Raw genomic sequence first — 13,741 nt, 5'->3', positions numbered from 1 at the left:
GGCAAGTGTTCCAATGTCTCCGATATGAACATGTCTCAAATTACGTCTCTCATCGAGTGCTTGGTACCGTGTCTGAAAAACATGAATGCTAAGTGAGTGATGGACCACATGATCTGAGATTGCCTACATTGATTCACAAGAATGAAAAAAAAAGAAATTCAAAACAAAAAAAAAATATGAAAAATAAAGCTTGCAAAGTCTAATACATAATTGCATATCTTGGGGGCTTCTCTTAGGTCTTGAGCCTTTTACCCCTTTCTTCTTTAAACCTTCAGCTTAACCACCTTACAACCCTTGAAAGACCTCTTTGAGGTGTTGATAGGCCGTCGTCAAGCCTACCAAAGATAATAACTCCTATCTTGGTCTCACTAACAATAGTAAGGGTAAGAAAGGGTCGAACCCAAGAGAGGCGTTGAATCAACCACCAAGTACTACCGTTTAAATAAGCTAAATGAATTCTAAATTGGGTTGGTTTTAAGTAACTTCTTCTAATTCAATTCAACTAAGCTAAGAGGAGGTTAACAATATTTAGAGGAATCTAGGGCTTGGGTTATACCACTCAATTTCATCACAAATCACAATTAGCATGCAACAATCAAGGTAAATTAATGGGATAAATTAGGGGAAGTCATCTAAAGCACCCAACTACTCTCTCAAGCTAGAGGGATTACTTGAATCATGAATACAACCTACTCTCTTGGTTACATAGCATAAAACAAGTGTTAAAGCATAATCACGATGACATAAACATTCCCTTGACCGGTAATCCCTATTCTCATGGCATTTCGGGTCAATCAAGCATAAGGGAGCTAACTCAAGTTCATCTCTCGATCCTTCGTTGAGAAAGCTTGGATAAATAGTTCTAGCAATGGCCATATACAAGAACTAAGCAATTAAACCACTTAAGCTCAACTAATTAACATTCAACAACAACCAAATTAGCACATGCAACAAGTAATTAGTGACTACATTGAGGGTTTTGCCCAAACCCTAGAATTTAGACTACTCACAATCCATGGGGGTTAAAGCAATTAAAGATTTCAAGCAATTCATGAACAAGTTCAAACTAAGGATTAAGCTAATTAACAATCCAAAACATGCAAGAACTAGCAAATAATTAACAACAAAGTAAAGAGAAGTAGAAAAGATGAGTAAGAAATGGTTACTATGAAGCTTCAAAGTGAGCAACAATGGTGGATTTTGTCTTCCACAATGATAGAATTTGAATGTTTCCAAGCTAATAATTGAGAACTAACTAATGATTTGAGAATTTAATGTTCTAAGACTACAAACTAAGAGGAAAGCTCTAAAAAAAACTCCACCCCCCTTAAATGAGCTCTAAAGGGGTATTTATATGACCCCCAAATAAAAAGGACGGAGAAAACAAGGAAGGAGTTCGACTGCAGGTCTGCACGGACGTGCCAGATTCGGCACGGATGTGCAAGCATAAGCACGGTCGTGCCAGATTCGGCACGGACGTGCAGAGGGGGCAGAATTGAGGCAGAACGTACTGCTAAGAATCGAGCAGCTCCGCACGGACGTGCAGATATTGGCACGGACGTGCAGCTACATCTGCACGGACGTGCTTAATTTGGCACGTCCGTGCAGGCCTTGGCAGAATGTTCTAAGTTTCTGGAGCACTCCTGCACGGACGTGCAAGGTCTGGCACGGCCGTGCAGCCTCTTCTGCACGGACGTGCCAAATTAAGCACGGCCGTGCAGGCCTTGGCAGCTTGCTGAAACTTTCTGGAACCTCTTGCATGGACGTGCAAGGTCTGGCACGGCCGTGCAGGGTCTTCTAAGCCCTTTTTTCATTTTTTCTTCTATATTGCTCCTTTCCTTGGCTTCTTTCAACCATCTTCTTGCTTCTAACCTCGGCTTTGTATCCATGGGCTCCATTTGGTCGTTCTTTTGAACCTAGAATCTCAACAAAAACACCAACAACCCGTGAAGCATAGGATACACAAAAATTGCATAATAATAGAGTAAAAATGAACCAAAACGCAATTTTTATCAAGTAAACTAGGTTCAAAACACCCTAAAATCATATCAAATAGCAAGTTATCAAATCCCCCCAAGCTAAGCTTTTGCTCGTCCTCGAGCAAAAGAAACATGTCAAACCAAAGGAGGAAAACAATTTGCTAATCATCAATCCAAGGAGAGGCAACAAGGGGGAAGCATACATAAACAAATCCGCATGGTGACAACCATCATCACTTTTAGCACAAGTGAGAAGCAATTTAAACCTCTAAGTCGCCTTAGAGGACGAGTTTTTATCTCGTGAGGGTTTCCAATGAGTTAACCCCACAACTCACGCAATCCACAACACATCGCCAAAAATCGCACAAGTTCAGTTTTTCGCCCAAGTCAACTCATCGGGATATGAGACACAAGCAAGACAAGTGAACGAATTTCAAGAATTACCGATCATACAAATGTACACATGAGTTGGGGGTAGAGAGGAGAACTAAACAAGGTTCACTAGGATACTTCCTTTGGCCTTTTACTAGTTCATTAGAGCACACCTAGATATTCCAAAGTTGTAATGAACCCTCTTTCGGTTATAAAATCTCAAAATGCTAGTCCACCTCCCAAAATGCACACCCAAGGCCCCTTAATTACACTCTAACTCGGGAATTTCACAAGAAACAATAAACAACATATTCGACAATGTGTGGGAGGCATCCACAAGTTGACCTCTATAGAAAAGAAAATCAAAATTTTGAGAATTTTTGGGGGAGTTTTTGTTCTCCCTTCTTTTCTATTTTTTTTTTTAAACATTATTGCCCTCGCCTCTTTTAACTGTGAGCGGCTCTTTCTTTATTTGAAACGTGTGGCTTATTATGCCACTTATTACACATAATACAAGTAGAGCTAATTCCTTAATAGAGTTTCATTTCGGGGAGGAGAGGAGGCACATTAAGGGCACAAGGGACCGCAATTTGACTCAAACATATCCTACTTTGGGCAAATTTAACAATATCCTATGCTAGACGTGCAATTGAGCATTCAACGACTTTCATTTCATATACACTAATGCAACCAGGATTAACAGACCTTAAATGACCCCAACTCTTGCATACACCCTTCTAAAAGAACTTTTACTCATCACTCAAGAGTCAAGCAAGCAAAACATATTAGCGTCGTCATTTGAGTTTCATCCTTGGGCAATTTTGTTTTTCATTTTTCAATATTTTTTTCGTTTTTCGATTTTTTTTTTTTTTTTTTTTTTTTGAGTAAGAAATGAAAAATTACAGCATTAGGCTAGCTAAACTAAGCATAAAAATAATAAAAAAAAAACTATACATCTAAATGAAAAGATAAGAGAGGTATTCACAAGATAAGAAATTTGGATTTAGGGTATTGGATTTCAAAGGGAGCAAATTTGGATTTAAAGGATTTGGATGTTAGGGAAGAAGAGAATGGGAATAACCAACATGCAAACTCAATCATGGAAACACGAAAACACAACACGAACCAATGACACATGAGAGAACACTCCCCCCCAAGCTATCATAAACATTGTCCCCAATGTTAAAGCAATGCAAACACAAAGAGAAGAGGAGGAAGAAACTAACTCATTGGTTCGGGCCCCCTTGGGAGCTTGAGCCCCCTGGGTAGAGATGCCGGTACACAGTGCGGAAATCGCCCAACTCCGATCTGAGACCTTCGAAACTTGTTCTCATATTGTCAAAAGAAGTCCTCATATCTTCGTTTGATTTCCTTAAGGTCTCGAATTCGGTGGTCATGCGGGCAAAATTCGCATTCATGTTGGCTACTTGCTGCTCAAAAGAGAGGTATGGGTTATTTTCACCCACACCTTGATCTTGGTAACCCTCTTGGTCCCTTTGTTGGAACTCATGTTGTTGATGAAATTGATGTTGCTGAAATTGTTGATGATGTTGATGTTGTTGAAATTGTTGATGATGTTGTTGCTGTTGTTGTTGTTGTTGGAATTGTTCCTCACCGCCTTGGGCTTGGTCATCTTCTCCACCCGGAATCCACTCAAAATCCGGCTCAAAGACCAATTCTCAGGGTCGTAAATAACCGTGGCTTCCGGATTTGGCAAAGTTGCATAGGGGCGCCTACTTACCATCCACGTGTAGGTCCTACCCTCTTCATCTTCCTCCAACCAATGCATAGCCTTGAGGGAGCGGATTTCAAGTGTCGTTGGCCCGGGAATGATTTCCAAATCTGCAAAATTAAGATCAAAAAAAGCAGCAATAATAGTGATCATCCCCCAATTGTTATCACTCCACTCCCCGAGGATACATCATCTAGGTGGTCTACAAGCCAAGCCCCTAAGTTCAACCTCTCGTCACCCTCACTCAAGTGCCAAAGAAAAAGCAACTCACGGTTAGAAACTACACCCGAACTATCTACCCTAGCAAAAATAGTATTAGCTATTAGGCGCTGGGATAGTCTAAAGGCGGGGTGTACTATGGCCGTGGCCTTGTCGGTCCTAGTATCTCTAGTAAATAGGCCGGTGATTTTTCTCCAAAAAGATCCCGGGTTATGCTTTCGGGAAGGCTTATCCTTAGGTCCGAATTCGCCATCCGTTGGCCACCCAAATGCTTAATTTACTTGTTCTATGGTCATCTTGTGATGGGTGTTCATCAATTGGAAGTTGAGGTAACGGGGGTTGTTGCGGTTATCTTGGTGGACATATAGTGAGGAGAGGAATTCTAAGGTAAGCCGTTTATAGGTGTTAGCATGCATTTCTAACCAATTTGGGACACCGGTTTGAAAAAAAAAAGTTGTCTCACATCATTCTCTACACCTAAGGCTTCGGCTACCTCATGGTTGTAAAATTTCGTTGGCCGAATTCTTCTCCTACTAATTCTTAGGTAATTATCCATGAAATCCGAATTATTAAAGACAATACCTAAGGTGTCCACTTGTGGTGGTTCGACGGTTGATGGAGGTGGAGGGTTTCTAAGCGTAGCGGATGAGGTGTTTCTTGGTTGGTTTCTTCTTGACATGATCAAATTTTTTTTTATTTTTTTTTAGAACACTTCAGCATGCACAACACCTAATGAACAAGTATTTGAACACACAAGGCTCTAAGTCTTCCACCTAACCAACACACAACAAGAACAAGCTCGAAAATTGAAAATTACCAACAATGATCTTATCAATTCAAACAATCAAACACCAAAATTGTCAATGTGCACAATTTACCAACAACAATTCAACAATCCAACACCAAAAGCATCCATACTCACACAAACCTATCACCAACCAAAATTTCAATGCTCACAATTCACCCAAAATTTTTTTTTCTTTTATACTACTAAACTAACAACAATCACAATTACTTAACAAAATGTCAACAATTTCAACTATTACTACTCATAATATCAACCAACAAGCATTTAAACTATAAAGGAAGAGCTTGAGATTGGAAAGATTATAACAAGAATGTCGTGGGTGTAGAACCCGCAAATGAACCTTTCTAGTACTCCTTGTTGTTGATTTATGGCCCTTGTTCACCCAATTTGCTTAAAGAATCAAAATTCAAGAAACCCCCAAATCAATTTTGAAAGTTAGGGTTTAAGAAAATTTTGGTACTTTGGGGTTTTGATGGTGAAAAGGGGTAGTAATTTGTGAAGAATGTTGAAAGAGGAGTGAAATTTGTAGTTTAGAGTTGGGATTTAAGTGAAAAATGGAGTTTGAAGGGTGAGGAATAGGAGTAGTATGAAGTATGGAGTATGGAGGAGGAAGGAGTGTTTGAGTGTGAAAGAGGAGTGAGAATTGTGAGTATGGGGGGGGTCTTTGCTATTATAATTTTTTTATTTTTTTTTAATTTTTTTTTTAGTAGAAATCGTCATATTGCTGTGCAGGTTGAATCTGCACGGACGTGCAGATTTTGGCACGGGCGTGCAGATTCCTGGCAGAATGGCAATCTGTTCTGTCCTCGAGTGCACGGACGTGCAGTGGTTGGCACGGACGTGCTGATTTTTGGCATGGATGTGCTTATTTTTGGCACGGACGTGCGAAGCTTCAGATTTCACCAGTCAGGATCTGCCTTCGTCTGCACGGACGTGCGATGTTCTGCACGTCCGTGCATACCTGATGGTGCACGATTTCTTCTTCTTTCCCCCCCCCCCTTTTTTTTTTATAGATACCTACAAAAAAATATATATATAAATAAAAGAAAAAGGAGTAATAATAATAAAAATAAAACAAATGAAATAATAATAATTGAGGGGGAGTGAGGAACTCGGGTTGCCTCCCGATAGCGCTTCTTTAACGTCACTAGTTTGACGACATTGCGGGATCAAATGTTAGTGAGGAATATCGAACTCATCAAGGTGAACAACTTTTTCCTCTTCATTCACAAAACCGTCAAAGTACGCTTTTAGCCTTTGGCCATTTACTTTGAACGGTTCACCATTCTCTTTGGCAATTTCGATTGCACCATATGGGAACACCTTCTTGACGGTAAAAGGTCCACTCCATCTTGATTTTAGCTTACCCGGAAAAAACTTCAACCGGGAATTGAATAGTAGGACCTTGTAACCTTCCTTGAACTCTCTTTTGTTGATATGCTTGTCATGCCAAGCCTTGGTCTTTTCCTTTTAGATCCGTGCATTCTCATATGCATCCAATCTTAGCTCTTCCAAGGCATGGAGGTTAAGTAACCTCTTTTCACCGGCACTTTCAAGGTCAAAGTTCAACGTTTTAATAGCCCAATGAGCACGATGCTCAAGTTCTACCGGTAAATGGCATGATTTCCCATATACTAGCTTGTAAGGGGTGGTGCCAATGGGAGTCTTGAATGCGGTGCGGTAGGCCCATAGAGCATCATCTAGCTTTGTAGACCAATCCTTTCTAGATCTATCCACCGTCTTCTCTAAGATCACCTTTATCTCCCGGTTTGAAATTTCGGCTTGACCACTTGTTTGAGGGTGGTAAGCCAATGACACCTTGTGCCTCACACCGTACTTCTGAAGAAGAGGTTGGAAGGACCGCTTTGCAAAATGCGAACCTCCATCACTAATGACGGCACGTGGCACCCCAAACCTCGGAAAAATGACCTTCTTGAAGAGTTTGACCACCACCTTAGCATCATTAGTAGGAGATGCAACCGCTTCTACCCACTTTGACACGTAATCGACGGCCACAAGAATGAATTTATTCCCAAAAGAGGTTGGGAAAGGCCCCATAAAATCTATGCCCCATACATCAAAAATCTCCAACTCAAGAATGTTGTTTAATGGCATTTCACTTCTTCTTGAAATATTGCCGGTTCTTTGACACCGGTCACAAGCTTTCACTACACCCCACACATCTTTGAACATGGAAGGCCAATAGAAACCACATTGTAAGATCTTTGCCAAAGTTTTGTTAGCACTCATATGTCCTCCACAAGGTGATGAGTGACACATTGTGATAACACTTTCAATTTCATCATCCAGGACACACCTTCTAAAAAGGCCATCAACACCTTGTTTAAAGAGCAAGGGGTCGTCCCAAAATTATTGGCGAATATCATGAAGAAACTTCCTTTTTTGTTGATAGGTGAGATCGGGAGGAAGAATAGAGCAAGACAAGTAGTTTGCAATGTCCGCAAACCATGGTGTCGGTACTTGAAGGATAGCAAATAGTCGATCATCTGGAAATGAATCATCAATTGGCAAGTTATCAAGATCACCTACAAAGATAGGCAACCGTGAAAGATGATTGGCCACAACATTTTCGGCACCCTTCTTGTCTCTAATCTCAATATAATAATCTTGCAAGAGCAAGACCCACCGTATCAATCTTGGATTAGGTTCCTTCTTAGACAAGAGGTACTTCAAGGCCGCATGGTCGGTGAAGACTATGACCTTAGAGCCCAACAAGTAGGACCTAAACTTCTCAATTGCATGAACAATGGCTAGAAACTCCTTTTCCGTGGTTGTGTAATTCCTTTGTGCCTCATCCAATGTTTTGCTAGTATAATAGATAGCATGGAGCTTCTTGTCCTTCCTTTGTCCAAGAACAGACCCAACGGCAAAATCCGAAGCATCACACATAAGCTCGAAAGGAAGTTCCCAATTAGGGGGTTGAATTATAGGAGCCGAAATCAAGGCCTCCTTCAACCTATCAAATGCTAGCAAACAATCATTAGTAAACACAAAAGGGGCATCTTTTACCAACAATTGAGTGAGCGGCTTTGCGATTTTTGAAAAATCCTTTATGAACCGGCGGTAAAAACCCGCATGTCCAAGAAAGCTCCTTATCCCCTTCACATTTGTAGGGGGTGGGAGGCGCTCAATTACTTCAATCTTGGCACGATCTACCTCAATGCCCATACTAGAAATCACATGACAAAGAACAATTCCCTCCTCTACCATGAAATGACATTTCTCCCAATTCAAAACTAAGTTCACCTCTTGACATCTTTTTAACACTTTAATCAAGTTTGAAAGACAAGTGTCAAAAGATGAACCAAAAACAGAAAAGTCATCCATGAATACCTCAATTGATGATTCAAGCATGTTGGAAAAAATAGACATCATACACCTTTGAAATGTGGAAGGTGCATTACAAAGCCCAAATGGCATTCTTCGATAAGCGAAGGTGCCAAAAGGACATGTGAATGTAGTCTTTTCTTGGTCCTCGGGGTGGATTGGAATTTGAAAGAATCCCGAGTATCCATCCAAGAAGCAATAATGACTATGTGATGCTAGTCTTTCCAATATTTGATCAATGAAGGGGAGTGGGAAGTGGTCTTTCCGGGTGGATTTATTCAATTTTCGATAATCAATGCACATCCTCCACCCGGTGACCGACCTCGTAGAAATGGTCTCACCCTTATCATTTTTGATGATGGTCATGCCTCCCTTTTTAGGCACAACTTGAACCGGGCTAACCCACTTACTATCGGAGATAGGGTAGATTATGCCCGCCTCAAGAAGTTTTAAAACTTCCTTTTTTACCACTTCCTTCATATTGGGATTGAGCCTTCTTTGGTGCTCAATCGAGGAAGCATGATCATCATCAAGTAGAATTTTATGCATGCATATGGTGGGACTTATCCCCTTAATGTCATCAATTTTGTACCCAATGACATCTCTATACTTCCTTAAAACAACTAGGAGTTTCTCAAGAGAGGTGTCATCGAGCTTAGCATTGACAATAACGGGATAATTCTCACTATCATCAAGAAAAGCATATTTAAGTAGAGGGGGAAGGGGTTTAAGTTCAACCTTAGGAGGAGGCGTAGTCCTCTCCTCTTTTTCCTCTACGTTAAGCACTTCAAATTTTATCACCTCGTGGGCCAAAGGTTGATTGAGCAAGAGATCATACCCCTTTGCTTCTTCACCCTCCTCAACTAATCTTCCCGTTAAGGTAGCTTGTAAAGGATCTCTTTCATACAATCTTTCTCGGAACTCTTCTAAGTCCCTCTCCAATGTGTCAATTCTATGAACTTCATCAATCAATGGCTTTTTTAAAGTTTGTGAGAATGAAAATGAAATTTTCTCATCTCCCACATTCAAAGTCAATCTTCCTTCCTTCATATCAATCACCACTCCCGCGGTGTTCAAAAATGGTCTCCCCAAAATGAGGGGTACTCTTGAATCTTCTTCCATCTCCATTACTACAAAATCACATGGCACAAATACTCTTCCAACTTGAACCGGCACATCTTCAAGAATCCCCAGAGGTAGCCTAACCGTGTGGTCGGCTAGTTGTAAGGACATTATTGTTGGTTTCAAGTCTCCAACTTTCAAGGTCTTTGCAATAGAATAGGGCATCAAGCTGACACTTGCACCAAGATCACATAAAGCATCCATAGCTTCCAAATCTCCAATCTTCACCGGTATTGCATAGCTACCGGGGTCACCAAGCTTTTGGGGAAGCTTGTTTTGAATGATTGCACTCACCTCCTTAGGAAGGGAGATGGTTGCACTCTCTTCAAGCCTACTCTTGTTGGATAGAAGATCCTTCAAAAATTTTGCATAGGTAGGCATTTGTGACATAGCATGAAGAAAGGGGATGTTCACTTGAAGTCCTCTCATGACTTCAAGAAATTTTGAAAACTTCTCATTCAACTTCTTCTCTACAATTCTATGAGGAAACGGAATGGGGGCTTATATACTCTCATAAGGGGCTTTTCTATTCTTTCTTCATCTCCCTCGTCTTTCTTTGTGGCTCCCTCATCACTCTTTTGCTCTTTTCTCTCAACTTCAACTACTTCATTTTCAAAATCATCCTCACTTCTCACCACAACTCCCTCATCTCTCTTTTGTGGCTCCTCTTCACTCATAACCGGGCCCTCATAACCCCTTCCCGATCTCAAAGTGATAGCCTTAGCTTGCTCCTTTGGGTTTACTACCGTTGAGCTTGGAAAGTGACCACTAGGATTGGAGGATGAACTTCCAACTTGTTGTGCAATTTGAGCCAATTGGCCCTCCATTATCTTATTATGTGCTTGGAGTTGTTGGATGTTTGCATTCATCTCCGCATTGTTCCTTATTTGTTGAGTCATGAAAGTTTCAAGAACGGACTCAAGGCTAGTCTTTTGAGGAGGTAGAGGAGGAGGAGCGGGTTGGTTATATTGTGATCTTTGGTGGTTTTGATCCCTTTGGTTGGGATGGCGGTATGGAGCTTGTTGGTTTTGAGATTGAGGTTGGTTGTAGTGGTTTTGAGGTTGGGTTTGATTTTGGTTGTAGTTATTTTGTGGGGGGCCTTGGTTGTATTGCTTCCATCCCGTGTTTTGTTGGGGCTTCCAACTTTGATTGTGGGATTGGGAGTATTGTTCATTCCTTTGCCCAATTGCCGCCGCTTGCTCCTGATTCGTTGAGTTGCAATAAGAGGACAAGTGATCATTTCCTCCACAAGTCTCACAAGACATGACTTGCGAGGAAGAGCTTGAGGGTATGAGGGTGGCTTGATCTAGCTTGTGAGCTAGCATATCAAACTTTGATGCAATAAGATCTATTGCACTAAGATCATGAATTCCGCCCTTCTTTGTTTGAGGTTGCCTTCTATCACCTCCATATGCATAATGCTTGGCCACTTCTTCAATCATCTTGTATGCATCGTCCACCGATAGCTTTTTGAGGCTACCACCGGCCCCGGAATCAAGGTTGGCCCTTGAAATAGGAGTAAGACCGTCATAGAAGCTTTGTACAATGATCCATGATGTAAAACCATGGTGGGGGCATTTCCTTGTGTAATCTTTGAAACGCTCCCAAGCTTCACTCAATGTTTCATCAATGTCTTGATTGAAATTGGTGATCTTTCTTCTTAATTCGGCGGTCTTTTCCGGAGGACAATACTTTCCAAGAAAGGCTCTAGTGACTTCGTCCCATGTACTCAATGATCCCTCTTCAACCGTTCTCAACCAATGTTTTGCTTTATCACAGAGGGAGAATTGAAACATGTGCATACGGATGAACTCTTCCGAAATGTTGTTTTGCTTGATGGTTGTACACAACTCAAGAAAGTTGTCCAAATGAGCAAAAGGACACTCATGAGGACTACCTCTGAATTGATCGCTTTGAATCATACGGATGAGTTGAGGTGAAAGTTCAAAGTTGTTTGTATTTGTGGTGGGAAGACGTATGCCACTCCGAAGTTGGAATGCGTTGGGGTGGTCATAGTCTCTTAACAATGGTTGAGGAGGATTCTCTCCCATGTTATCTTCTTCGTTAGTTCCAAAAACCTCTTCCGGATCGGAATCCGAATATACAATGGAAAACTCGGGTGTGCCTTGCAAGAGTCTCCTCACGTTTCTCAAAGTCCTATTTAGATCTGGATCAACGAGAATAAGCGGTGATTGCTTACTCTTTTGTGTCATGCAAAGTCAAACAAAGCTAAGAAAAACGTTAGCAATGCCTATCACAAGTTAAACACACATAAACAAAAATAAAGGTAAGAAAACTACTATACATATACACACATCTAGGCTCATTCAACAATAATACATTCAATGTGACTTTGCCTCCGCGGCAACGACGCCAAAATTTGATAGGCCGTCGTCGAGCCTACCAAAGATAATAACTCCTATCTTGGTCTCACTAACAATAGTAAGGGTAAGAAAGGGTCGAACCCAAGAGAGGCGTTGAATCAACTACCAAGTACTACCGTTTAAATAAGCTAAATGAATTCTAAATTGGGTTGGTTTTGAGTAACTTCTTCTAATTCAATTCAACTAAGCTAAGAGGAGGTTAACAATATTTAGAGGAATCTATGGCTTGGGTTATACCACTCAATTTCATCACAAATCACAATTAGCATGCAACAATCAAGGTAAATTAATGGGATAAATTAGGGGAAGTCATCTAAAGCACCCAACTACTCTCTCAAGCTACAGGGATTACTTGAATCATGAATACAACCTACTCTCGTGGTTACATAGCATAAAACAAGTGTTAAAGCATAATCACGATGACATAAACATTCCCTTGACCGGTAATCCCTATTCTCATGGCATTTCGGGTCAATCAAGCATAAGGGAGCTAACTCAAGTTCATCTCTCGATCCTTCGTTGAGAAAGCTTGGATAAATAGTTCTAGCAATGGCCATATACAAGAACTAAGCAATTAAACCACTTAAGCTCAACTAATTAACATCCCACAACAACCAAATTAGCACATGCAACAAGTAATTAGTGACTACATTGAGGGTTTTGCCCAAACCCTAGAATTTAGACTACTCACAATCCATGGGGGTTAAAGCAATTAAAGATTTCAAGCAATTCATGAACAAGTTCAAACTAAGGATTAAGCTAATTAACAATCCAAAACATGCAAGAACTAGCAAATAATTAACAACAAAGTAAAGAGAAGTAGAAAAGATGAGTAAGAAATGGTTACTATGAAGCTTCAAAGTGAGCAACAATGGTGGATTTTGTCTTCCACAATGATTGAATTTGAATGTTTCCAAGCTAATAATTGAGAACTAACTAATGATTTGAGAATTTAATGTTCTAAGACTACAATCTAAGAGGAAAGCTCTAAAAAAAACTCCACCCCCCTTAAATGAGCTCTAAAGGGGTATTTATATGACCCCCAAATAAAAAGGACGGAGAAAACAAGGAAGGAGTTCGACTGCAGGTCTGCACGGACGTGCCAGATTCGGCACGGACGTGCAAGCATAAGCACGGTCGTGCCAGATTCGGCACGGACGTGCAGAGGGGGCAGAATTGAGGCAGAACGTACTGCTAAGAATCGAGCAGCTCCGCACGGACGTGCAGATATTGGCACGGACGTGCAGCTACATCTGCACGGACGTGCTTAATTTGGCACGTCTATGCAGGCCTTGGCAGAATGTTCTAAGTTTCTGGAGCACTCGTGCACGGACGTGCAAGGTCTGGCACGGCCGTGCAGCCTCTTCTGCACGGACGTGCCAAATTAAGCACGGTCGTGCAGGCCTTGGCAGCTTGCTGAAACTTTCTGGAACCTCCTGCACGGACGTGCAAGGTCTGGCACGGCCGTGCAGGGTCTTCTAAGCCCTTTTTCATCTTTTCTTCTATATTGCTCCTTTCCTTGGCTTCTTTCAACCATCTTCTTGCTTCTAACCTCGGCTTTGTATCCATGGGCTCCATTTGGTCGTTCTTTTGAACCTAGAATCTCAACAAAAACACCAACAACCCGTGAAGCATAGGATACACAAAAATTGCATAATAATAGAGTAAAAATGAACCAAAACGCAATTTTTATCAAGTAAACTAGGTTCAAAACACCCTAAAATCATATCAAATAGCAAGTTATCAGGTGTACACACATTTGTGCAAAGTTCGGTTA

At 41.1% G+C, this 13,741-nt stretch overlaps 1 protein-coding gene across 1 annotated transcript; it reads right to left on the bottom strand.

Moving 5' to 3' along the window:
* Positions 1–10,050: 10,050 nt before the first annotated feature.
* On the bottom strand, positions 10,051–11,631 carry LOC110700107. Its single transcript, XM_021877595.1, has one exon. It carries the CDS (start codon positions 11,629–11,631, stop codon positions 10,051–10,053), a length of 1,581 nt encoding a protein of 526 aa, XP_021733287.1.
* Between the last annotated feature and the right edge of the window lie 2,110 nt (positions 11,632–13,741).

This window comes from Chenopodium quinoa, unplaced genomic scaffold, assembly GCF_001683475.1.
Source record: "Chenopodium quinoa cultivar QQ74 unplaced genomic scaffold, ASM168347v1, whole genome shotgun sequence".
Lineage (NCBI taxonomy): Eukaryota > Viridiplantae > Streptophyta > Magnoliopsida > Caryophyllales > Amaranthaceae > Chenopodium > Chenopodium quinoa.
The sequence above is the reverse complement of the archived record's forward strand: the minus strand, read 5'-3'. Positions and strand labels throughout refer to the sequence as shown.

What these genes read in the sequence shown, in the direction of transcription:
- LOC110700107 (XM_021877595.1), bottom strand. Translation starts at nt 11,631, where the DNA reads ATGGGAGAGAATCCTCCTCAACCATTGTTAAGAGACTATGACCACCCC.